This window comes from Globicephala melas, chromosome 9, assembly GCF_963455315.2.
Source record: "Globicephala melas chromosome 9, mGloMel1.2, whole genome shotgun sequence".
NCBI classification, from domain to species: Eukaryota; Metazoa; Chordata; class Mammalia; order Artiodactyla; family Delphinidae; genus Globicephala; species Globicephala melas.
In genome coordinates, this window is record NC_083322.1 from 15,581,898 (window position 1) to 15,608,740 (window position 26,843).

Consider the following 26,843-nt stretch of genomic DNA (forward strand, 5'->3'; position numbering starts at 1 on the left):
GCTGGGGGAGATTTTTGATTCATGTAAACTTTATCCTTTTAAGCAAAGGAGTGATAGAGGAAAACTGTATTTTAGAAGGAAACAACTAGCATGAGTGTGTAGGATGACCTAGTGGTATGGGATTTTGGGCCCCTGAAGATAGAACAGAAAAATCAGAAGACTACCACTCTGCAGAGAAATTCTAAGTTTACTTTTCTAAACTTTAAAAATTCTTTTGGTTGTGGAAATTTTCAAGCAAGTGAAGAGGAAGAGAAGGTCATAATGAATTCCATAACCATGAACTTTGTTTTTTGGTGTCACAGATATTTTTAATGTTCATAAAGACATAAAACAGATTCTATACCTGAAGCACCACAGATAATACAGAAATTTGACTTGAAACACAAACTCTGCAATTATCATTTCACATCCTGAATTGTTGTTGCAATATTCAGTAACACATTAGTCGTCACTTCTTTCTAACTAGTCACTTATTTCTTTCCTATAAGGAATACTACTGACAAAACATCATACTCATTCATCTCTTCCTATAAAAGCACTTCTTTACTATGTGTCTTGTTCAACATTACATTTAAATATACAGATTTTAACTCACTGTCAGAATTCTGGAACCAAGACCTCATATACCTGATATATTCCTGTCTGAGGTCAGGTCCTTCTTGGTCTTCATTTCAATCAATGCTTTTCTCATCCTATGTCTAAATAATAACCCTTAGTTATTGGTATGTTATATCATTAAACATCTTTTTCTATATTCATCTTTTCTGAAAAGGAACGGATCTGCAATGCCGATACTAGTAAACATTAAAATAACTAAATAAGACACTTGAGCATAAAAGTGTATAACCCTGAACTTTTCTGCTATTATTGTTTCACCTAACCCCTGCCACACCATATTTTCTTTTTTGTAGTTAAATTTGTTTTGAAATTCACATGCAGTTGTAAGAAATAACACTGAAGGATCCCATGTACCCCTTACAAACTTTCCCCTCATGGCAACATCTTGCAGGATCATAGTATAACATCACAGCAAGGATCTTGACATTGATTAGTCAAGACACAGACCAATTCCATCACCGCAGGTATCCCTATGTTACCTTTTCAGAGCCACATCCATTTTTCTCCTGGTCCCACCCCATTTACTCTGTCTTCCACAAAGTGGAAGTCTTCCTTTTTTTCTTTTGCTAGAGTATTTTAAAGCAGATTTTCGCATACCACTTAATCTGTAAATGCTTCATTTTGTTTCCTGAAAAGATAACACTTTAGAAAGACAACTACATACAATTATCTCACCCATCAAAATTAAATAATTTGAGGTGGCATCCTTAAAATATTTTCTGGTTGTTTCAAATATATCTTTTTTCACAGCTATTTTTTTTCAAATTAGGATCCAGAGTCTACAACTGCCTTTTAGTTGACTGATCTCTTAAATCTCTTTTAATCTATAGCAATCTCCTCTCTTATTTTTCCTGCCATTTATTTATTGAATAAATTGGGTCACTTAACCTGTAGAATACCTCATATTTTAATTTTGGCTGATTATTGTGTTATTAAATGATTTTATTATTGTGGTTTAAAATTATTTTCTGTATGGCCCATATTTCTTGTAGAAATATTTAGATATAAAGACATTAGATTCAGGTTTAATTTCTTGGCAAAAGGACAATATGGGTGATGGTATCTTTTTCTATAGTGTAGCTTTTAAAGGAACATAATATCAGGTTGTTCACTCTTAGTGACGTTAAGATTGATCTGTGAATTCAGGAGCTGTCATCCTAATCCATCTGTTATAAAGTTGTCCATCAGTCTTTCATCTATAATTTTATCCATTAAGGATTGTTACCTAAATCTGTTATTTCATTAGGGGTTGCTAAAGGGTGATTTTTCCAGTTTTTAGTCTTCATTTTTTAGCTACAATTTTTCTATAAAGAGACCTTTCCCTTATGACCAGCAAATACATAAAAAATGCTTACTTGTTTGCCCTTAAATTTTCAGGATAATAAGTTGGTATCTTAGCAACTTTTATTAAGTGGCTGGTTGGTGGGGGTGTTTTTTGGAGAGTAGTTCACAGTCTGGATGCTAAAGTCCAAAATTTTTTTCATCACGCACCTTTTTATTACGTTCTATGATTCAGGACATCGTAATAATAAGAATGAAAGCTAACATTTATTGAACGCTTTACATGTGTTAGGAAATATTTTAAGTACTTTACCTTCAGTATCTCATCATCACAGTGCTCTATGGGGCAGGTATCCTATTAGTCCCATTTTGCAGCTAAGGAAAGTAAGGAATAGAAAAGTCAAATGAATTAGCTGGGACTATATAATTATTGAATAGTTTGAGATGGCATTTGAACCCAAGAACTGTGATTCTGGAAACCAAACTTTTAATGATATGCCATGCTGCCTTACCGTGTTACTGTAGCCAGCCTTGCTGAATCAGTTTTAAAATTTTGGTGGTCCCTCCTCCTCCGGGCTCCAATGCCATTAAGTAATTTAATCAATTAACTAAGTTCTATGTAAAGGGTAGTGTATGATGAGCTTGGGGGCAGGGTTGCAATAGAGTAGTTCTGAAGAGCTCTGGCTTGCAAGCCAGGCTGCCTGGGTTCATAACCTTGCTCTGCCACTTACTAACTTGGTTAATCTCAACTTAATCTCTTCTGTTTCAGTTTCTCAGCTGCAAAGTTTAAATAATACTAGTACCTAACTCATAGGGCTTTCGTGAGGACTAATGAACTAAAAAAGAAAAAATAAAACACACAGGACAGCACCCGGCTCATTGTAACCACTCAAATGTTAGCTCTTGTTATTTTCCTTCTTGTTGACTTTTAGGGGTGCAGGGTATCAGGTGAAGCCGCACAATAGCAGATAGCAGCAGTGGGTAGTCATACGGGGGTCAAGATAGAAGTTACTGATCCCTGAACCATCTGTATTACGGTGAAAGAGGATGTAAAGAGGATGAGATTTCCAATGGAGAGGGTAGAAGTAGACAAGGACAGGGGCCATAGCCTGGCACCTACTCTGTTTCCAAGTGCACCTTGAAATACTACTATAACTGTTGTATTTCACACTGTAGTGGGATTGTGTATTCACTAGCACAATGCCTATGCCATGGGAGAGAGTCAAGACCTGATCATTTACTGAATAAAAGAACGGAAGAAGACTGGGAGAACATCCATACCCAGAAAGTGAGAGGAGGGAGAGACTCCTGCGAGATAGAGAGAGAACTATGGTTGCATTAAAGTTTCATTATTAAAAATGAAAAGAAAAATAGGGCAATCATCAATGTTAAATTCTGTAGACATGAAAAATATCATAAGGATTGAGAAAAGTCCCTGTGTTTGGGGCCAGAGCATTGATGACCATAAAAACTATAGTTTGTAGAGTGTAGAGTATGGGTGGCAACCTGTTAGTGATGGTGTGGAAGCAGTAAGATTAGAGAATTTGTTGGAGGTATTGGGAAATGATAAAAAAAAGTAGAATTTGGAAAGTAGATAAAGAACAGATAAAATGTTTTTCGACTTTTAGAATTTATATATCTTTCCTTCTTTATATATTTCTTTATTTTTCTATGACACTGCTTAAAAACAATAAAGGAGAAGAGACTTAACTGAATTAAGTAAATGTTTAATTAACCACATTCAAAGATGCTGTTACATGCAGTGAGAGGTCCAAAGATGAATCAGATGTTCATGTGATGTCCACAAAGAGTGTACTCCCCAGTGGGGAAAATAGACACAACCATCTAAATCATTGGTCAGGGTATTTGTGGATTCTGGAGAGGAATTCAGCCACATGTAAATCTTTAATGAAAGAGTAGCTTTCAGATGTCTGGGAAGGTTTGTCTTTTTGATCAGTGTTCATCTCGTGGGAGAGATACATATATGATGGTGAGAGGAAGGGGCCAGACAGGTTGGTTGAAATAGCCCTGGTCAGTGAGATGCCTACACATCTGAGGCAGAGAGAGGTAAATGCCACCTAAGATGTAGAAACACAGGGAAGGCATGAAGGAGAATTGAGCAGCTTCAGTCGTGGAGAGCAGCCTAGACTCAGTGGAAAATCTGTCATTTGTGCTTGGTTTTGAAGGATGTGGGTGGCATCCCTGGGAAGAAGGATGAGGAAGAACAATGCAAGTTGGTAGGACATAACTGAGAACAGCAGTGAAGATGGGTCATCAAATAAAGTCAGCTTTATTTGTGATGTTTGTGTCTAAACAGGTGAGAGAAGAAGAGTAAAGGAAATCTGCTGGAGTGTATAATGGTCAGGAGAAGTGGGTTGTAAAGAGGTGGAATTAAACCATATATTTTCCTTCTCTGTTGAAAGATGGCTGGTTCTGAGTGGATAATTACTCCGTGACCAGCTGTGGAGTTGGGAGCTGCATGAAAGTTTGATGGTAAGGGAAATGAGGGCTGCCTGGATGATTTGCTGGGTTTCGTCACCAGATTACTTAGAGAGACCTAGAAGTTAAAAGATGATGGACGGTAGATGACTGGAAGGAATTAAAATGACAAGAAAACCAAATTTCAACAACCAAACCCGAATCTGTTGATATAAAGTAAACGTATATTTAAAGTTACAGATGTCAGTGTTTGGACTGAAAATGTTAGCAGACGATATTTTGACTGGATGAACGCGTTAAAGATGTTCAGATGCGAGTGTAAGCACTTGGAGCTGGTGGAGCAAGACCTGTGTGACGTGAACTTTTCGTGGGTTAAGTTTGGGGGGGGGGACACTGCGTTTTTAATAACTAACATCGTTCTCCACTTAATGCTTTAAAATTTGGCTTTCCCAGTTAAAAAAAAATCATAGGGAAAAGTCTATATTAATACATACAGATTTGACTCTTTTGAAAACTACTGTATATGTCCCACACTATGGATACAGTTAATTTAAGCCAACTCCTTACCAATGGATATTCATACTCTTTCTAATGGTCTACTTATAAAAATGTCGCTATCAACTCCTGCCTAGCCTTGCGTTGCCTTTCTTCATGCTAGTCCTTATTCCTTATGACTGGATGATCTTAAAATGCTGGGGGCCCCATGATATGTAATAGCAATGGCCAACAATCTCCCTCAATGCCCAAGTGACTTCCTTTGATTAGTTCTAAAGGTCAAGCGATACTTGCTGTGATTTGGCCGAATACGCCTGAGAAGCTGCAGAGACCCTGTCCTTAACTTTGGAATGAGTTTTCTTGATCCTTCTGCTTACCTGTCCTCACAGCAACCTTTGCTGCAATGGTACGGCTGAAGCAGGGCAGAGTGAGAACGTTCTTGAATAGACAAAGTCCATGGATTGCTCTCTTATTATCCATCAGAGTTTTGTCCAGTGTATGATGGAGGAGGCCTTCATTTGGAATGATGAAGTGAGATATCTTCTCTTTAGATCTGTTATTATTTAGATCCTTTGTGATCCCATCAGCCGAGGAAATCCCTGAAGGATAATAAGAGTAGTACGTTAGGCTTCATTCACAGCTGGGTGATTCCCCCATAAGATTTTGTAACAGCCCAGGAAGGAGTCATAACTATGATAAAGATTGTGTTGATAGGATCATTTTTGTGGCAAGGTAATTCTGCCCAACACCTGGTACAAGAAAACAAAAGGCCTTTATCTTTTCTTAGGACTTTAACAAAAGAGTGGGCACAGAATGTACAGGGGGTGAATGCTGTTGGAATCGGAAGAATGTAAAAATCCAAATGAGAGCACAGTATTTCACTGTTTGGAACGTGTTGAACTTGCAAAGTGAACCCTTTGTATCACTGAGTTAGCCGCCCTTGTTAAGAGGGCTGCTTTGTTTTAGGACACAGGACAAGTATTAAAGGTTTCTTGACTGTATCACCAACAATTCTAGACAATAACATCTTGGCATAATTTTCACATTCTTGGAAAGCATGTTTCGTTTAGCTCTCACAATACTGACCAGGCAGGGTAAGTGTTAGTGTGGATAAGCAAGGCTAAAAGACTTGTCTTGGCCAAAACACAGCCCGAATCTGCCTTCACGTCCATCTGTTCCTCGTTGAATTACGCTGCCTTCTAAAAGAAGTGATATATTGAGACAGAGATACATATTTACACGGGAACAGAAGGAAGCCTGGGGAATTTGGATGTGTGCTGTGAAGTTCCGTACTGCTTATCTCTTGCTATTTGACCATCCATAGGGCTGTAAGCTTACTCAGAGCTCACATAGAAGCGTCCAGGTACTGTAAGTCAACCACCGTGCTTTATTTTTGCCCCCTTCTTGTTCTGTGGGATGATGGCCTCAGATGCGTGTGGCTCGGTGAGGCTCAGAAGCACTTGTATCTGTGTTTCAAACAAAGGCCGTTTTGTGTGTCTGTTCCCTGTTAGAGTTGAGCTCCCCGCCTGCCCTGTTTTCGGACATCAAGCCTTATTTTGATGTGTTTTTCTAACCCTCTGTTTCTCAAACATACTTGATCATCAGAATCACCTGAAGGACTGTGATTTCTGTGATCAGGCAAGTTTAGGAAACAACCTCAGCTTGATGCATTCGACCTACCTCTTGGAGTTTAATTATTGAGTGCTGTCAAGAAGCAAGGCCGACAGTGTGTTCCTGCGAGCACTCGGGGTCCTGCCTTTCTCTTGGCACTAAATGAATGAAAACAGCCAAGAAGTTAGGAAACAATCACTCACTTCCCAAGGATCCTTTTCAAAATCAGGAAAGACTCACTCAATGTTGTGAACTCTAAAACTATTGGTTTATTATTTCCACAACGATTTGAGTTCATACCATGTGCCGGGCATTCGTGCTGGGTGTTGGGGATCTAGAGCTATGAACGAGGCAACTGACATTTATGGAAGTGCTTCTCATGGGACGGATACCAAGTTAACTGCTTCACATCCTTTTTCTTGTTTAAACTCCACAACTGTCCTGTGAGGTAGGTATTATCAACTTCATTTTAAAATTAAGAAACTGTTATTTCAGAAGTTTGACTGACTCGGCCAAGGTCACAGATCTAAGTGACAGGGTGGTTCAGAATTTACACCGAGCCTGGCAGATCCCACACCTCACGTTCCTCACCGCGGTGATTGGCTTTACCGCAGTACATATGGCTACTCACTCTGCCCTTTGTACTTCAAACAGGGGTTCTCAACCCCGGCTACACATTCGAATTCCCTGGGGAGCTTTTATTTTATTTTATTATTCTATTCTGGGGAGCTTTTAAAAAGTATCTTTGCCTGGGCTTCACCCCAAACAAATTAAATAAGAATGTTTGTTGGGGCCCAAGTACCAGCACTCAGAGCATCACTGAGTGCCATCAGGTAGATACAGCTTCTGTCGGTCTAATAGTTTTCAGCATTCTTCTTGGAATATTTGGCTGATTAAAAGTTTAAAGGTTCCGAGTAATTTTTTCTTCCCTTTTAATAAAACTGAAAGTAGTCAAAATATAGCAAATACTCGAAGAATGCAAAAGTTTCCCAAAGAGGGGCACGGCAGTACACCCATTTAAAGAGGAATTCAGAAATTTGGAGATCTGTTTGCAGGAGAAGTATAGTCTAGAGTGAGTGATGACAGATCACCTGGAATCTCGAACACCCATGAACTTCCGATTTCTGGGGAGATTCAGAGAACCTGAAGACTTGGACAAATGGTTGTCCAAGAAAGTTTCCTTCATCCTTGGTGAGCACAGGCCACAAATCAACTTATTTTTTTCATGGTTCAAATGAAAGTAAAATAAAAACTAAATAGTTTCAGTCTTGTAACTTGGATGTTTTACTATATGTACTCTAGACTAAGGTTTATTTTGAATGCTAAGAAAAAGTACTCTAAAATGTTGAAGAATAAATACCTAAGTTTCTTCAAGCTGTTTGAAAACATTTAATTGCTCAAACAATGCAGTTGTATATACTTATATAAGCTTTTAAGTTAAGAATTTTGTATTTCAGGCTTTCAACACTGTAAAACTCTACGACATGGTAGTAATAGCTTGCCTTTATGAAGATGGCAATCTAATTAACTATTGACTTTTCACTAATTAAATCTGGCTTTGCCTTGTCTTCAGCCAGTGAGCTGTGACTGTCCCCTGAGAGAGGTTCTTCTCAAAGCATCTGTATAAAATATTAAGAATAAATAGCTGTAATAATCACAAAGTTGGGGTCCATAAAATCCCTAGAAAGACTGGGAATGTAAATTTGGGGTCACTGTGTTTCAGCAAGTTGGATGCAATTCTATGAGAAGAAAAAAAAAAATCAATGTTACCAGGGGAGGGAGGACTTTTTAAACTAATGGGTCTTTAGCCAGAGAAAGGAAGAGCAGTGGCTCCCACTCTATTATTATAAGTAACTCGAGTCTTTGCATTTTAAAACCAAGCCATTAATGCTGATAGGGGAGTTGGATCATAAAGTTCCAGTGGGGTTGAGTCATTTTATGAACAGGTCATTCCCTATAAAAAGTAAAAAGAGAAAACGAAAAACGAAAAAGGAAAACGTGAAAAATGGCCTCCTTTTTTACATTTCCACATAGGTGATCTCCATACCAGGAGGTGAACTTGAACTTGGTTGGGCGGGAGACGGACCTGGTTGGGCGGGAGACTGGAGCCCCTCAGAGAATTTGGGATTCTTCCATTTTTACTGGGAGGGTTGGCAGGTATAACATGTGTTGTTATGTGAGTCCATGAGAGCCTCCAGGGTTCTAAGTCCCTGCCTCTCCGTGTGGTGGGGAGTCAGTCGCTCACTCTGAAGCACGCGACTGGGTTCTGTGTGTGGCTTACCCATGAGCAGTGGCTTGGAAGTGTCAAAGCATGAGAAGCATGAACGTCGAACAGCATGTGCTGCCGTCATCTTCTAGATGGTTCTGCATGGGAAAGCTCGTGGGCCGTCTGCCTGCGAGCTCAGGTGGTCCCTTCTTTCCCTACAGAACTCGCTGAAGGCTTCAAATCGGAAGAAGAAGAGAACAAGCTTTAAAAGAAAAGCCAGTAAAAGAGGAACTGAAGTAAGTGTTTGAGGGTGATGGTCCAGTGAAATCCATCCTCCTTTCCATAGCCGCCTCTGTCTGACTTGACCTGGCCAAGCATATTTTTCCGATCTATCTCCTGCCACTCTTTCCTTCACCTCATTCTAACCACACTGGGATTCTGCCTATTCCTTAAAAAAAAAAAAAAAATATATATATATATATATATACACACACACACACGTATATATAAATAAGTATATAAATAAATATATATAGTCCTTAAAATATATATATATATATATATATATATATGAAACCTCCTGCCACTTCAGAATCAGAGCATTTGCACTTGTCTGTGGAAGTATTATCCCAAAGATTATAAAGATGAAGATAAGAGCTAGAACGTTTCTAGAACGCTTTGAGTATACAGAATAAAAACAAAAGCGTGGCTTAATTCTTGGGGGCAAGTTGTAGCTTGAGATACTTTCTCGCTTACTTTGAGTTAGCCCTGTGAAACAAGATGCAGAGGTTTTTTTGGGGGGTGGGGCGGGGTTTTTTTTAGGGGGTAAGGGGGTAGCGGTGGTGCTAGTAATTTCTCACTTTCATTGTTTTGGGGCTGCCTTTCAAGTCACAGATGTATGTCTCAATAGTTCTGCTTTCTTTCTTCATTAGGAAAACAAAGGTCGTCCTTTTGTGATAAAACCTATCTCTTCTCCTCTCATGAAACCTTTGCTTGTGTTTGTCAACCCCAAGAGTGGAGGCAACCAGGTAAGTCAGTTTTCATGAGTTTCACCTGGAGGCTTCGATGCCTTCTTGAAAACACATTTCCCAACACCAAGTGAAATAGCACCACGTAGGACCCCTAGCATTGGAAGACAGCCAGTTTCTCCAGCAAGGGACAGCCTCACACATGACTGGGCTAGGCAAAGCCTAGAGGTTCTAGGATCTATCCCCCTACTTCCACGTAAGGCTTTACTAGAGGTACTCAAAAACCTAACTGCTAATAGTTTCCTTACAGATTTTCAAGAAAGGTCATTCTATAAACTCTTAGGTTTCAGATTTCTCAACTCCTGTAGTTAGGAAGCCCTTTATGAACTTATCTTTCTGTTGTAATTTAGACCCGACTGCTTTTTTCCCTGTCTTCAGAGGAAAGAGAGATTAATGATTTATTATTCATGATAATCATGAACAACAGATACCACCAAGGCTAGCAAAACTATATTACGTTTCACAGGTTTCATTTGGTCTTTGCCCAAGCCCTATAGAATCATTAGTTATCAACCTCATTTGAGGATAAAGACATAGCCTTAGAAAAGTTAAATGTAATGACATATCTAAAGTACACAGCTCTTTAAAGGATTGAAATTGTTCTAGAATCCAGGTCTTTGTCTCCTCATCTAGTTTTCTTCCCACTCTCTGAGTCTTCTTATCAATATTCTTCTGTGGGCTCTGATTTTCTGTTATTTTCATGTGAGACTGGATGATAAAATATTTCCTGTGTCCATGAAGGGAAGTGCACATTTTACATTTTGAGACAAGATTCCCTGGAGTATCACGCTAAACAACTAAAAGATTTAAAACTGTTTAGTCACCCCATATAAGGAGGGGAGTCATAGAATTAGGATTGATCCAAAATGATGTTCTTATTACTAAAGTTAATGGGCATTTTTCCAGATCGCATTAATTATAGTAAAGCTTCTCTTATGGGAGCTTGTAATTTAAAGAAAATATTATCCCTCCTTTCCTTCCTTTCTTCAAAATTCTTAATAATAATTCTTGTGTTAAAAGTCTGTATTAACATTGTAGAGAACAGGGAAAAGAAACGTGTTGTCAGCAGAGAAATAATCTATTTTCAACATTCTGCTCTTTTGAGTTGCTAAATGACCACCTTCACGTTGTAATGATGGTGAGCCTGACACTGCCACTGGAGGAGGTTCTCAGGAGTGAGGTGCAGTTTGCCCTGAATCTTACCCCCTCTCTATCTCTGGTCTCGCTGAAGCCTAACTAGGGTTGGGGGTGTGGCTGGGGACCAAGGAACAGAGCAAAGCTAATGTAATTAACTGCATGATTTTGGCCACCTGAGCCACCACATGCTAATTAATGTCTGATATATTTTATCACAACAGTCTTTATATAAAATGCCTTTGTTAAATTATCATCAGCTTTTTCCCTAGGGCATTCAGAAAATTGTAGGTGATCTCTGCTTTTGAGGAGGGGACGGTCCAGTTAAGATACAGCCTGTTGCTGTTTCAGTCTCTGTATGAATTATTAAAGACGGGGACTTCAGAGATGATCTAAGTTTGCTTCCTCTTTCACTAAATAGAAAACAGTTCATGGACGCCTAAGTGATAAGGATATCGTGTTTGTTAATGACACAAAAGGGGCAAATGGGGAAAGAATCTGAGCAACGTTAAATATATGTGAGTTGTAGATTGAGTGGATCAGACCGCAAGTGCTGTGGAAGTTCAGAGGCAAGCGGTGACTTGGGAGTGATAAGGAAATGGTGTCAGGGAAGTGGCTGAAATGGAAGATGTGTACTACTTAGTTGTGCAGAGGAGAGAAAACTGGAGTCATGTCCTCTTCCTCCTCTCTTGTCACCTTGCTGTTCACCCTTTACTGTAGCACCTTTCTGAACTATTGCTCAAAATTAATCGCGCTGTACACTATGCCCCTGTCGTCCTTGGCACACACCTGTATTATGTGAATTGCAGCATAAGTGCTCCAGGGGTGCCTTTACTGCAAAGATACAGTGTCCATAATGCCGGGGGCCTCACCTCTGAACCTATGATGTCTAATATACGGCATAGAGCAGTGAACAAATAATTGTTTAATAAACAGTATGTGTAGAAGATGGGATGTTGTGATGAAAATGATTCATTTTGAATACAGTATGGTGAGTAGAGGATGCATATTAAGTTACTAGAAATGTGATTAGAGGTTAGAATGAACCTATGGAGCAGTGTCTTATAAAAACCCAGCTGAGGATTTTGGATTTATATAGTGAAAACTTGTTTTTTGCTATTTGAAGTTTTTTTAGTTTTGAAAAATATTTTTTAAACAAAGGAGTAATATAATGGAAGATTAATTAGACACATAGAGAATATATATATAAGTCAGCAGTCCATTCACTTAGCATAAATCGGGTAGAGGACCTTGTTTATACATCCTATATATAATATCAATAGTTTGCATTTACTAATCCCAAACTCCTAATCCTTCCCTCAGCAAGGTCCTACAGTATAGCAAGGGAACTATAGTCAATATCCTGTGATAAACCATAATGGAAAAGAATATATATATATATAAACGGAATCACTTTGCTGTACAGCAGAAATTAACACAACATTGTAAGTCAACTATGCTTCAATAAAATTTTTAAAACATTTTAAAAATCAGATAGAGGGATAGCTCAGTGGATGGATGGATTGATCAATGGATGGGCGGACAGATGGACTAATGGTGGATCATGGATGAATGGATAGATGGGCACGTGGATGAATAGGATACATAAAAGGAAGTAGAGCATCAAGATTTTCCAGCTAATTATCTGGAAAGTGGCTTTGTTATTGATGGGTTTTCAGGAAAGGGAAAAAATTATTTTGGGGAAGAGGTTGAAATGAGTTTGAGGAATTTGAGGTCACAGTGAGGTGTTCAAATTTTTTAAATGGCCAGTTGTGAGAAACACGAGGCTTCGTGACTTTGCTGCCACTTGCCGCCCTCTGGCTTGTGAGTGCATCGCCCTGAAGACGTTGCCTCCGGAATAGCTGGGATTCTCAGAAGTGTGACTAACCGAATCAAAATTAATATTACACAACTTTAAATTTCTATATGTTCCCTCTCTGAAGTAGAATTCTTTACTAAGCCTAATAAATATGAAGAACACTGTGCACTGTTTCTAAGCACAGTGTGAAATGTGGAGAAAGCTGTAAAGAAGTCCGAACACCCATCTACAATTAGAATCATTCAAACTGGCCTCCAGCGGCTTCGCATATTCACGGTTCCTTCTTCAGCGTTAGGATGGTACAGCTTTGATCCCCCGATTGTGGTGAGCAGGGCAGAGTCACGGTCAGGGCTGATCTAACTCCCTTGTCAGGGTTAGCCTTTCCTGAGCTGTGACCATAACATGACCTTCACGTTGCAGACGAGGGCACGTTCAGCCACAGGATGGGGAGTCAGAGGATGAAGCAAACCATCCCATCTGGCAAAACGCAATCAGAGGAAGGAGTTTCTTATTCCTCAGTTCCTTTGAATCTCGTTTCCTCATAGTTTTTCCCTCCTTTTTTTTTTTCTTTCTTTTTCTTTCTTTTTTTTTCTTTTTCTTTTTCTTTTTTTTTTTTTTTTTGCGGTACGCGGGCCTCTCACTGTCGTGGCCTCACCCGTTGCGGAGCACAGGCTCCGGACGCGCAGGCTCAGTGGCCATGGCTCACGGTGCCCAGCCGCTCCGCGGCACGTGGGATCTTCCCGGACCGGGGCACAAACCCGCGTCCCCTGCAACGGCAGGCGGACTCTCAACCACTGCGCCACCAGGGAAGCCCTTCCCTCCTCCTTTTATTCTCTCGGACCCAAATGAGCCATAGTTGAGACAAAGAGCCAAAGGGGAACAGAGGGTGGCAGTGAAAACGAAGCAGGTGAACGCAAGGAAGGAGAAGTGGGGTGGGGGGCATATACCCTTTCCTACCTGGAGTTTCTCGCTCTGCAGCATTCTGTATTCAAGCCTTACATAGTGTGCTGTTCTGTTTTGAGAAGGGAGACCATTCACTTCTATTTACCTTACAGACAAGTTGAGATTAGTAACATGACCTCTGTATCTGTTTGACATCCTCAGTCACGAGAACCTTTGAAATATCACTCATTAGAATTCTTATCTAGGAATTTTCAGTTTCCGGAAAATTCAGGAAATTTCCGCCTGACACTAGTGTTCAGTCCGGGTAAATTCTATTTGAATATGTGCCCCTTACTCCCTTCTTATAGTCCAGAGGCTTTCAAACTGTTTGTAAATAAAACCCATGAAGACACTTGTTAGAAATGCTCCACCCCATAAAATCTGACGCAGTGGGTCTGGTTGAGGCCCAGGAATGCTGCCGGTTAGCAAGCGTCTCCCGTGATTCTGATGTAGGTCTTCTGTGGAACACATTTAGGAAAACGTAAATAAGAGTCATATCAGGGTCTCTGAGATGACCTGGGCTTTGTGTGAGGAGCACAGTGGGTGAGAAGTTATTTGAGATGAAAGTTTATTTTTTTGTTTGAAGAAGAGCATCTCAGCTTGTCCTTACTTTCTTCAAGGAGGCTCATCTCGTAGCTCAGAGAAGTGGTTCTCAGCCCTCGCTTCATGTCAGAATAACCCCGGCAGCTTTTAAAGACCGATGTCTGCTGCACCCCCTGCTAAGAGCCTGTGAGGACAGGACCCCTTAACTGGTCTAAGTTCCTAGTAGATTTTCTTGTCTAGCTAGTGTTGAGAATCATGGGTTTTTTTTTTCTTAGGCTTTAATGTGCGTATGATTCACTTGGGGATCATGTTAAAATGCAGATTCTGATTCAGTGAGTCGCAGGTGGCTCTGAAATCCCGCTTTTCTAACACGCTCCCTGGTGCCAGTGTTGCTACAGCTGAGACCACACTGATTCTCAAGAGCTGACAGCAATCAGTAGAGAAATACTTTGTTGTTCTTGTTGTTAAATCCTGATTTTTGCCTTTAAAGGATTGATTTATTCTGCTCATCTGTATCTCGATATCAAGCACTCCCCTCTTCTGTTTTTGAAGCTTAGACTTCAAACTTAAACCGCACACGCACAAAACTTGCTTAGGCTTCTGTGCTTTGAATGACTAGACGATGTCGCCATCTGCTGGCAAGTAAAATGCCTACAGCTTTTTTTCCTTCAGTATTTTATGTGTGTTCGGAAATTTTCCAGCGCTTGGCAGGAATATGTTGAGCTGCACACATTATAGGGACTGCTTTTATGTCCTCTTTTTAAACAATCCCTCTTTTAAACAGATGCTTCAGAATAATTGTCTCTGTTTTTCTAACACTCTTCAGGTAGACATGTACTGGGTGTTCTGCAAAGCTTTAGAGGTTAGTGGCACGGCTATTATTGGTGGGATGTGAACTATTTGAGGGAATAGTCACTAGAATTAGGGGCTGTGGTATCAACTTTGAGTGTCTCCTCCTGCGGAAAAGAGGTAGTACAGGAAAGAGAAACTTTATTCCCGCATGATGCCCTCCCCGGCGTGGAAACCTGAGGGCCTGAGAAATAGGCCCCCTCTCTTACGCTTATCGCCGCTTTAACTTCAAAACTTATCATTTTTCTTGGATGCCCGTGTGACTCATTAACATGTTTGTACCCGAGACGTATGGACCCTTCTGATGCCTCTCAATGTTTCCTGCTTTCACACTGCGTCTCCTTCACACTCATGAGTCGTGAATTTCACCTTTCAGTGACTTAGATTATACATGCATGGTGAGGCGAGTGTCCTTTTTTTATTGAGCTGTAGCTGATTAATGATACTATATCAGTTTCAGGTGTACAACATAGTGATTCAGTATTTTTATGGGTTATACTCCATTTAGAGTTCTTATAAAATGTTGGCTCTGTTCCCTGTAAGCAGGTGTTCTGACCACTGGAATTATTCTGGCCAGCCAGTCCTGAGAGTCGAGGGTCCCGGCCTGGGGTGCTCCCGCCGTTCATTGTGAAATCCCAGGGTACAGGTGTGGCATGAGCTGGACCCCTGGATCAGAGTTGCCAGAGAGCTTATCAACAGGTTATAGGGGGGAGGGATGTTCAGCCTGTGGACAGGCTCATACTGACCGAGTTCACACACCATTCATGGACAGGCTTCCCCAGACCAGGGCCGGCCCTTCCTAAGTCAGGCCAGGGAAGGTCAACCCAGGTGGGGAGAAGGAGGAGACAAAGAGAGGAAGTAACTTCCAATCTGAGTCCCCAGACTATTTCTACATACTGAACAAACAGCCTCAGTGAAGATGTTATTTTCTACGATGCTCAACCTAGGGATAAATCAAAAACATTATTTTATTATTTTATTTTTTTATTGAACTATAGTTGATTTACAGTGTTGTATTTCTGCTGTACAACAAAGTGATTTAGTGTGTGTGTGTCTGTGTATTCTTTCCCATTATGGTTTATTACAGGATATTGAATATAGTTCCCTGTGCTACACAGTAGGACTTTGTTGTTTATCTGTTTTATATATAGTAGTGTATATTTGCTAATCCCAAACTATTAATTTATCCCCCTCCCCGCACTTTCCCCTTTGGTAACCATAAGTTTGTTTTCTATGTCTGTGAGTTTGTTTCTGTTCTGTAAATAAGTTCATTCGTATCATATTTTAGTTTCCACATGTAAGTGATATCATATGATATTTGTCTTGTTCTGTCTGACTGACTTCACTTGATATGACAATCTCTGGGTCCATCCATGTTGCTGCAAATGGCATTATTTCATTCTTTTTTATGGATGAGTACTATCCCATTGTGTGTGTATGTATATATATATAAATGTATATTTATATTATATATCTAAAATAATATAAATATATATAAAAAACATCTTTATTCACTTAACTGTCAATGGACACTTAGGTTGCTTCCATGTCTTGGCTATTGTAAAGAGTGCTGCAGTGAACATTGGGGTGCATGTATCTTTTTGAATTACAGTCTTCTCCGGATATATACCCAGGAGTGGGATTGCTGGATCATGTGGTAACTCTATTTTTAGTTTTTTAAGGAATCTCCGTACTGTTTTCTATAATGGCTGCACCAGTTTCCACTCCCACCAACAGTGTAGGAGGGTTCCCTTTTCTCTACATCCTCTCCAGCGATTATTATTTGGACTTTTTGATGATGGCCATTCAGACCGGTGTGAAATGATACCTCATTGTGGCTTTGATTTGCATTTCTCTAATAATTAGCGATGTTGGGCATCTTTTTGTGTGCCTATTCCAAAGGCCCCACCTGCTAATACCATCACATTGAGGGTTATTTTGCAGGAGCAGACATCAGTGTACAGTAGTGGCTAAACCAAGCCACCTAGCCCCTGTGATAGGTCTAGGGCCTAGATGTCTAGCTCCTTAGCCTCTAGTCAGACTGATGTATCAAAATGTAAGTCCAATTCCTCTGCTTAAGACATTTCAGTGACTGTCATTTCCTGCAAAACAAAGCCTGAGCCCCACAGCCTACATGACTTAATCTACAACTCACTTTGGGAGTTTCATCTCCCACCACCCCTGCCTCATGGTCCAAAGACTGAAATGAATATAGTTTTTCCGTGACATGTCTTGCTGTCTCACACATCTTGTACCCTTACCGTAAAACTTCTTCCTCTACTCCATGTAAAAAGAAATGGTTAACTCTACTCATCTTGCAAGACACAGTTCACATATCATACATAGGAAGCCCTCATCCAAGCCCCGTAGTTGGGCTTAGAGTATCTCCTCCAGCCACTCATACATCTCCGTAGGCATCTTCATCATAGCATTTACCATCTTTAGTGAACGAATTTATTTTGGGTTGGTCTCCTGAGCTCCTGGGTGTGCACATGGGTACAGAGTAGGAGCCTAATACAGGTTTATTGAATCAATAAGGTATTCTTTCGGGATTGTTTGGGTTAAGAGATTTCTTAACCTCCTCCTCCCACTGTTATTTTCCTCAGGTCTTTCTTATTGTCTGGACAGTTCTTTTCATGAGCTAGATAATGCCTCCATGATATAAACCAAGGCTTGCTTAGTAACATAGAGTACTGAGCCCTACATGAGAGTTCCAGTGCTTTGATGACAATTGATGTGCTGCTATTTGAGCTGACCCATTCTTAGTTGATCCTCTATACTCCCCAAATCATTATATTTTTTTCATGAATAATTCAGAGAACTTTCTTTGGAGAACAAGATCTTCTCTGTCTTGTCCATATCCTGATCCCCTTACCAAAAACCGTGCCTAGCACATAGGAGGTGAATGGATGAATCCTGTTCGTTCCCCTCTGGAACAATCTACCTATTTTCTTGGAAGTTGTTTTATTCTGTGCCACTCTGTTCCCTGATACCTGGAGCTGGACAGAACAATGTTTTATCATTCCATAGGAATACCCAATCTCAAACTATCTTAGAAAATTCTGTGGTCATTGAGGTATTACATCTACAACCATATGTATGAGAACACGCTCCGGAGCGTATTAGAATTGATGTGTAAGCTGTTTTTTTTTTTTCATTTAGAGAAAAATAAAACTCTTGCACAGAAGTTCAGCTTTTATAAGGCATATAGCATGTGATGACTATGAGAGTATTTGAAACTCGCTAGTCAATTGTGTAGGTGATGGAGTAGACTTAATCTTGTCAGTGAGAAAGAAATAAGTTACTCTTTTCCTGGTGAATTAGTACTTGTCAACCCATTCAGTTCTATTCAATAAATTATCTCTATTAAAGCACTGAGTAGCTTATCCTAGAGGTAGCAGCAGAGTAAATAGAACTAACTTAAATGTTATAGGTCTCTTTTCTTTACCCACCAAGATTGATTTAAGACAATGCAATACTTTCATTCAGACACTTATCATTTTTGCTAATGAATGTGTTTTAGAAAGATTACTTTTAAAATAAGAAATTATATCATGCCTGAACATAAACTCTGATAGGGCAGCCTCGCATGTTTATGAAAGTCATCCCTGCCCAATTCTAGAGAGCATTATTCCAGTAGGCTGCAACATTAAGTGGTACCTCCTAGAAGCGTGGGGTGCAAAACCTGCCAGCCTTAAAAAATACCCCTTTGTCAAAAGGATAAATGTAGCGAATTAGGTGTTCAAACTAACACAAATTGAAAATGAGCAAAACCCAACATGGTGTGGACATTCAAACCTTTTAGAGAAATTTGAAGATAAAAAAAAAACCTCAATGCTTTTTATTTTTTGAAAGATGTTAATTACTTAGTATTGTATATATAAGAGAAACTGGAATTGAGACGCACACCATAGCCAAAGGTGACAACGAAGGAGTAATTAACATCCACAATTCACATTGCCCTAGGAATCTAAAAGTGAAAAATTAATTTTCTAGCAAGTCAGTTGGAAATTTTTAATAAACTTATTGGTCATTAGAATGACTCTGGTGTTACCTATGAAACATAAAAGATTACTTGAAATAATCCCCAACTGACTTGATACCAAGGCCTGGTGTGGAAAGAAGAGAATGGTTTAGTATTTAGTTATTATTATATATCTAAATCTATATCTAGATTTTGTAGGAAACAAAGTATGTCGTTTGGCGAAACTGAAGGATTAGTTGTAATGATTAAGGGTAGAATGTTATTCCTAAATTTATAGCAAGCACATGATAAAGCAGAACTTTAAATTATAGGTTTGGATGAAATGTGGAACAAAAGACCTACACTGGCCTCTGTTAACAACTGGCATAGCAATGTGATAATTATAAACTACACTTTAGCCCTCACATGCTCAAGTGTAGTTTAATGAATAGGTTAACAAGGAACAAAAAAGAAAGGGACTAACATTTACAAAGGCCTATTTTGTGCCACATACTGTGCTGGATACAAAACTATTACTGATTCATTTAATTCTCATAATCACCTTGGAAAGTAGACATTGCCCTATTTTACATGCTGAATTTCTGCAAGATTATAAATTCTCACAGTCACCCAGTTAGAACACCCAAGTTAGCTCTGACTCAAATATTGTGCTATTTCTACTGTACTAGGATGACTCTCAAATACAGTGTATAGGTATCCAAACTTAGGAATATTTTCAAGGAAGAGCAATCATGATAGCTAATAAAGGGATGATAGTTATAAGCAACGGATGCTGCCCAACCGATCAAATATTATTTGCTATGGTTGGTAGTGACCTAAAATGAGGCACCCTACTCAATTTTAAAGCTCTTTTGATACTGCTTAATAAAAAAAATTCTTCTTTAATTTGATTTTTGCTCAATTCACTTTAAGAAGTGATCTCCAGAACTGCTTTGTATTTGCCATGATATCTCTATAAATGTCACAGTTACTTAAGACACTCCAAAAATGGTTATGAGAGAGAGAAAAAGACACAGATGTATACATGGAAATTGAAAAATGTCAAAGTAAGAGTTGATAGCACTAACTAGAGAAATTATATATTTTAAGTATGGGGAGCCTGAGATACTTTTGCTGTGGTTAAAAACATTTATTTCAATAAAGTCATACTTAGCTAATACTGTCCTTATTTTATATTATGCAAAGACAATAATCTGCACAATAAAGTAAAAAGTAATGTTAAATTACATAAGTTGACTAATAACTTCCCTATGTGGATTTTCACACATTAAATAATGATAGTAAAAGCCAACAGATACTAATCATTAAGCATTTGTTGCATGCCAACCACTTTGATGTTCTCCTCAGACATTATTGCATTTAATCTTTACAACAAGTCTGTGAACTAGGCATTTTTATTCCTGCATTAAAGAGAAGAGAGCTGAACTTAGTGAAATTAAAGAACTTGCCCAGAGTTACACAGGTTAGACAGAGCCTAATATAAGCATTCAACCTATGTATATCGACGGCCAAAGCCCATGATTTTAACTGCTACTCTATACTGTTTATAATTCAATATTATTTTTTAGAACAGGATTTATTTTTATTCTTTAAATGAGCAGGTAATATTTGGAAATTTCTTCCTGTTACTGTCAGTTTTTTTTTCCTTACAGGGAACCAAGGTCATGCAGATGTTCATGTGGTACCTGAACCCACGGCAAGTCTTTGATCTTTCTCAGGAAGGGCCAAAAGACGCGTAAGTCTGGAAATACCCTCCATGGTTCTTACTATTTTAGGCGAGTGAGAAGGACTTTCTGCTTTGGAGTCAAGCTTTATTATTTGATGACCTCATGAAGTGTTTTTCTGACCGTCTCTCATCTACTTGCTCACCTGCACTGTCCTCCCTTTGAAACTTCATCTGCTGTTCCCCTCTTCGCTGGGTTAGTTTCCTTCAACACTTACCCTCTGAGTTGTTAACTCTGAGTGTGTTTGCTGCTTAGACACATGTAACTGTACATTATGGGCAAATCTGAATCGAGAAAGGATCCATCCTTTTTCTACTTATGCATGTACCACTTTGGAGATGTACATTAATGGGAATGTCAGTGTATCTTTGGAGAAGGGCCATCTCTGTTTATGAATATTTTCATTTGTTTGCATTAGAAATTGTATGCATCTGTGTCCATTTGAGAGCTTGATTGATTAACTGATTATACCTATAGATTCCATACCAGAGTGGGAGAGACATTCTAATTCCTGCTCAGTCCTTCATCTGAGCCTCTCAGAAATTTCATTCTCTGTTTTTTGTTCGAAGTGGTGAAAAATAAAGTCTCTCTGTAGATGACATGTGTCCTATATCTTCCCTTTCGTGGAGGGGTACATGGTGGGAAGGAGCAGGGACATTTCTGCTGTTGTCTGGTTCCCTTTTTAAAACCCACCTAATAAGGTAGTTCAGATGTCATCTGGTAAACATTAGAGCTAAAGAGATACTAATTATTTTTATAACTACTTATAAATAAGTAATAATATCAGAGGCAAAGAAACACAAGCTCAGATAATTTCTAGAAAATAATATTCCTGTATGAAATAGATAAATTACATATTTTAAGCCTACGAGAGAACATTAATTATGAAAATTAACTTCTGTTGTCATTCTCTTAATCTGTGAACTTCCTTGCCACTAGAGTTTGCTGTAAGACTTCTATATTTTTTTCTGCATTCAGATGTATTAAGGCAAATCTGCTTTTTCCCTTTTACATTTACTTTTGCCCTTTCACATTTACTTAAGATTTTATCATTTTTAGTTAGACTTTAGGTAGATACTTCATAGATAACCATAAAGAACATGGCAGGACAGGAACTATTTTCAGAAAAAAATATGATTTGATTTAAATAGGTGATGTTTTCTGGAATAGAGCCATTGAAATTGTCACTTAAGCAAACATTTTAGCGGGAACAGTATCATTGCATTTTCTTAAGACAACAGGAAAGATCTAATTTCAAGCAGACATTGAAAATAAAGAAAATTCAGTAATTCTTCCCTTTTGGGGCTGAGCAGTATAAATGGGGGTTTGAGCGTCAGCGGGTGAGTTGAGAGGAGATGGAATTGTGGGTGCGGTAGTAATAATGCTAGTGGGGTGTCCTTCCTATCTCTCTGAAGAAGGTTTTCTAGGAGTAAGAGTGGGAAGTGTAGATTTGAAAAATAAATAGGTCTGGGAAAAGCTAATCAGATTTGATGTTCTTTGAGAAAGGGGGGAGAAGAATGGAAAGAAAAAGAAGGAATTTGACACTAGTGAGGAAAATAACGTGCGTTGACACATTAATAGGAATTATGGGAAATAAAACACTAGGACACCCTAAAACCCCATTCCAGTGACGTTTGCTGCCAGCCCCTAATCCGATTGTTGGAACCAGTACTTGGTGACTACTCGGTGACTCGTTTTGAAGGTATTACCATTCTCGCGGTTATGCGTTTTCTCCAGTGGACACCCTCCACGGCCCCCTTCGTTTTGGTGTGTTTTGGAATCGTGCTCTCTACTATGGCCGGTGATATGCTCTTTTATTTACTTTTCCTTCTGTATCCTCTACAGGCTTGAATTATATAGGAAAGTACCAAATCTGCGGATTCTGGCCTGTGGTGGGGATGGAACGGTAGGTCCTTGAAAGAGAATCTAGTTCTTTCCCTTGTTTCTTCCATTTGTCTTTTGTTTTCCTTAAGACATTTCTCTTTCTTCGTTCCCACCTCACAGTCTTTCCAATCCCCTCAAACCTCTGTCTCTCATGTGAATCCAATCCCCTAAGGGTTAGGAGGGACTTTGTTATTGCCCTCAAGGATTCATACTTGATCTTTCTAAATTAGATTTCCCTCTCTCCACTAGGCTATATCCTTTCCTGGTCCACAAAGTAAGGATGTGGTCACATCACTAGAATGAGGATTGTAGATGACTAAATTATTTTTAAAACAGAAACTGACCTATTTCCATATATTCTTAATAATTGGTCACAACTATGGAGAAGTATGTGTACACAATTGAATTATGGCTTTTTTTTTTTTTTTACTGGTGGAAATAAAACTTAGAATATTGGCTAACATTGGTTTGCATAAAGATCATAACTGGTTCCCTTTGTAGTCATTTTTGGAGAAAAGATGGAGTTGGGCTGAAGTTTAATATCACTGGTGTATTTTCCCTAGTTTGTCTCATCTGTTTCTCAATTTGCCCTCTACTTAGGTTGCTATATTTAGCAAAGGCAAATAATTGAGAATCGTGACATTTAGATTTTGCTGTCCAGTGTCTTTTCTTCTGTATTTGGAGTCTGATCTCATAGGATTTTATTATGAACTATCTTTGGCTTTTCTCTAATCTTCCTAATTAGAATGTTTTATTCTCAAAGGCAGCAATGGAATCTTCTAATTTTATCTCTCACCGCACGTGAACACTTAATGCAGCACTGGATACACATTATATACTAATAAACACAACCAGAAAAAAATAAAACAGTGATTGCACTGGTCCTTTCAGATTTTCTGCGGAGAGGAAAACATTTTTCAGTGGGGAAAGTAATGTTTACTATTCTTGGAGACTCTAATATACATTATTAGCTTATAAAATTCATTATAAAGTCTTAAAGAAGCCAAACCTATTTCACTTTGTTTAACCCAGTGTTTTCCAAAATTATTTGACTATGGGGATATGCCTGGTGTCCTGAATTCAGAGTTCTTCCTCTTTCTTGACTTAAGTGATCGTTACCTCAAATCCACATCAGTTGCCTGTTCCGTCTCCATATCTTGGGCTTCATCCTGGCTTGGCAGTTCCACCTTCCAAACTTCCCCGTTATCCACTGCACCTCCCATCACCTCTCTCTGCCTCACTGCTTTCTTCTTCCTTTCCTCTACTCAGCAGATATGTGAAGGAAGCACTGTTCTAAGTTATGTGGTATTGAGGTATTCTCTGCAGTTAGGAAAGTGTTTGGAAACATGGGAATTCAAAGCATAAAGGACAAAGAAGAGAGCCAAGTCCAGACACTTGTGAAACATTTATAATTAGGAGTCAGAGCTGAATTTCAAAAGGAAAGTGGAAAGATAGAAGCAGAAGAACCACCAGTAGTCTATTCTATCGAGGAAAAAAAAAAAACCCAAAAGGAGTTTCAAGACAGAGGCAGTGATTACATTCTTAAGAAGAGACAGGAATTACTGTGGATTTGGAGACTAGGAAGTAACTGCTGGTTTTCAAGAAATAGTTTCAAGAGAGTGTCTGGGACAAAACGCAGAATGAGAGAGACTTGGTACCTCCCTATTGGGTCCTAATGACCAGATCAAATCACAGTGTTGAATTTCTATACTCTCTGGTGCCATTAATGTCACTACTCGACACGCAGACTACCTTGTTCCCCAGCTTTTCTAGCATCTCTTCTTTAAATAGACCGTATTAACGGGTATTCCACAAGGCTAAATGTAACTTTTCTATTATATTATAGGCACTTTTTCTTTTTTGGTACCTTATCTGTGATCCTAACTTCAATTTTCACATCCTTCTACATAACTCACAGCTGCACTAGACGTTTATACGTGGGTCCTTTACAACAGCCATGAAAAGTAGTGTATTTCCCCTAGAACTGATGCATACTTTTGAACTAGTTATTTTTCTCAGTGGTAACCTCTGTAGTCCAGCCATGCAGAATCAAAACTTTGCATTTTTTTTTTTTTTTTTTTTTGCGGTACACGGGCCTCTCACTGTTGTGGCCTCTCCCATTGCGGAGCACACGCTCCGGACGTGCAGGCTCAGCGGCCACGGCTCACGGGCCCAGCCACTCCGCGGCATGTGGGATCTTCCCGGACCGGGGCACGAACCCGTGTCCCCTGCATAGGCAGGCAGACTCTCAACCACTGCGCCACCAGGGAAGCCCAAAGCTTTGCATATCTTATACCTTACGTAAAACCAGGTTTTATTTTATTTTACCTTGTTAGATGTTTTGTAAAAGATATATGGGGTTTATGAAATGTTTATCAAGGTACGTGATTGACATTTTTATCAGTTTCAAATATGAAACTTTAAATTTTGAGTGTTTATATAAAGAAGAGGCATCCTGATGGATGCATGAAGAAAAGCTGTTGGCTCGAGGCAAGTGAAGTGTCGGGTATATATGTGACATAAGGTGCTCACCCTTTATTTAGTGAGTGTATCTGTCACTGTAGAGGCTGTCAGAATTCTGTCAGTGACAAAGTCCCAGGAGGAATCAGATACGGAATATTTTTGATGGGTTAGGATGAGGATACGTTAACCCTCAATCACATTAGTGTGTGTACAAGACACGTTGCATTAATTGGAGAAAAGTTATTCGGCTTCAGTATGAGTTACTTTAATTTTATCCTGGTAAAAAGTGCAGGGAGGCAGGTACTGCAGTTGGAGGAGGAAGAGGTGCTTTGGAAGGTTCCCTAACTTCTTCTGAGACATTCTAAATCTGCAAGGGATACGTTTGGATCCCTAAGGGTCTTCACAGCTGTAGCATTATGTTAGTATAGACCATTGCTGTTCAAGAGAACTATAATGCAAGCCGCATTTTTACATTTGAAGTTTTCTAGAAGGCACTTAGAAAAATCTAAGAAGAAGCAGGTTAAATTAATTTTATAATATATTTTATTTAACCCACTATGTCCAAGATATTATCATTTCAACATGCAATCAGTATAAAGTCATTCGTGGGATATTTTATGCTCAATTTGGACTGTCTTCAGAATCTAGCATATATTTTAAATTTACAGCGCCTCCAGTTGAGATCAGCCATGTTCAAGCAGTCCGTCACCACACAAGGCCAGTGACGGCTGCAGAGGAAGGTGGCCCAGGTGTGGTCTCTTTGTAAGTGGTTTGCATAATCCTGAGGTTGTCACACAGTTGCAGGTTTCGAATGGGCTGGTCCCATCTTTGATCTCTAGGGTGAGAGAAAACTAACTCAGAATGATCTCAAACCTTCATGTTTTTAAACTAGAAACAGTCTCTCTTTGGTCACAGGGTAAATTTGTATTCTCTCCTCTCCTCGGCCACATCTCCACCCAGCCAGTTCCCCATGGCTGCCACCTTGGTTAAATATCGAGGAGTGCGTGAACTGAGACAGTAGGGTCACAGGTCCCTTCCCCTCATTATGGATCCTTAAGGTGAAACATGATCCCTCCTTACCTGCCCTTGGCCTTGATGAACTGGGCTGGATCCGAAGGTCCACCCTTAACCCTGTTAACGTCTTTCCAAAGGGCTGGGATTAAATGGACTTGAGCCACACTCTTATGCTTATTTCTGATTCCGCTGGCTTCCCTAGATGAGGAGACATCCTACACAGTAGGCCCCCCATGCCCCGACTCTCTACAGCCGGAGCAGGGAAGAAAGGATTATTATTCCCCTTTAATTGACGGGGCCAGCAGATGGTTCCACAGGCCTCTTCTCCCTCAGCACCCCGACGTCCCAGCCTCTCTTGAAGAAGAGCTTGGTACCCCCCCAGTTGTCCTCTTGCCGATGGGAGGATGGATAGCCTAAATCTACATTCTGTTTCAAAAAAGCTCATACCTTGACTAGTATCTCGATTTTAAACATTTCTTTTAACACAGAGTGACTTTGTAAACTATTGAGTGCAAATATGAAAATATCGAAAGGAAGAATCATTGTGTACATGTAAGAAAGGGAACCCAGTTGTCACATGCTGCGTTTTGATGATCTTTCTGGGTGCAGAAACGTTGCCCTCGTTCTCCTGTGATTTCTCCGTGTGGGTATCCCTCACGTTTCTGCCTGCAGATGATATGAGGAAAGGCAACTGTGCATCTGCTTCGTTCAGAGAAAATGTCAATCCACGGCCCTCTCCACCCCTCAGCCAACGCTAATGTTAGCATGTTGCCGAATGAAAGCGTTATTCCGTGTGCACTTGGGAAAT

The 26,843-nt window shown here is 39.5% G+C and overlaps 1 protein-coding gene across 5 annotated transcripts in view; it reads left to right on the plus strand.

Annotated features, from left to right (window-relative positions):
- The window catches only part of DGKI (diacylglycerol kinase iota), a 459,796-nt gene that overhangs the window by 225,712 nt on the left and 207,241 nt on the right, over positions 1–26,843 (plus strand). For 4 of the 5 annotated variants that reach the window (XR_009565254.1, XR_009565255.1, XM_060305263.1 and 1 more), the window contains exons 9-12: positions 8,872–8,946; positions 9,583–9,678; positions 20,603–20,685; positions 22,520–22,580. Coding sequence is in view for 3 of the 5 variants with exons in the window: in XM_060305263.1 (XP_060161246.1) it covers positions 8,872–8,946; positions 9,583–9,678; positions 20,603–20,685; positions 22,520–22,580 (315 nt within the window). In the remaining 2 variants the exon portion in view is untranslated. Of the gene's footprint in view, positions 1–8,478; positions 8,602–8,871; positions 8,947–9,582; positions 9,679–20,602; positions 20,686–22,519; positions 22,581–26,843 lie in introns of all 5 variants that reach the window. The other variant, XM_060305265.1, reaches the window with a different exon arrangement.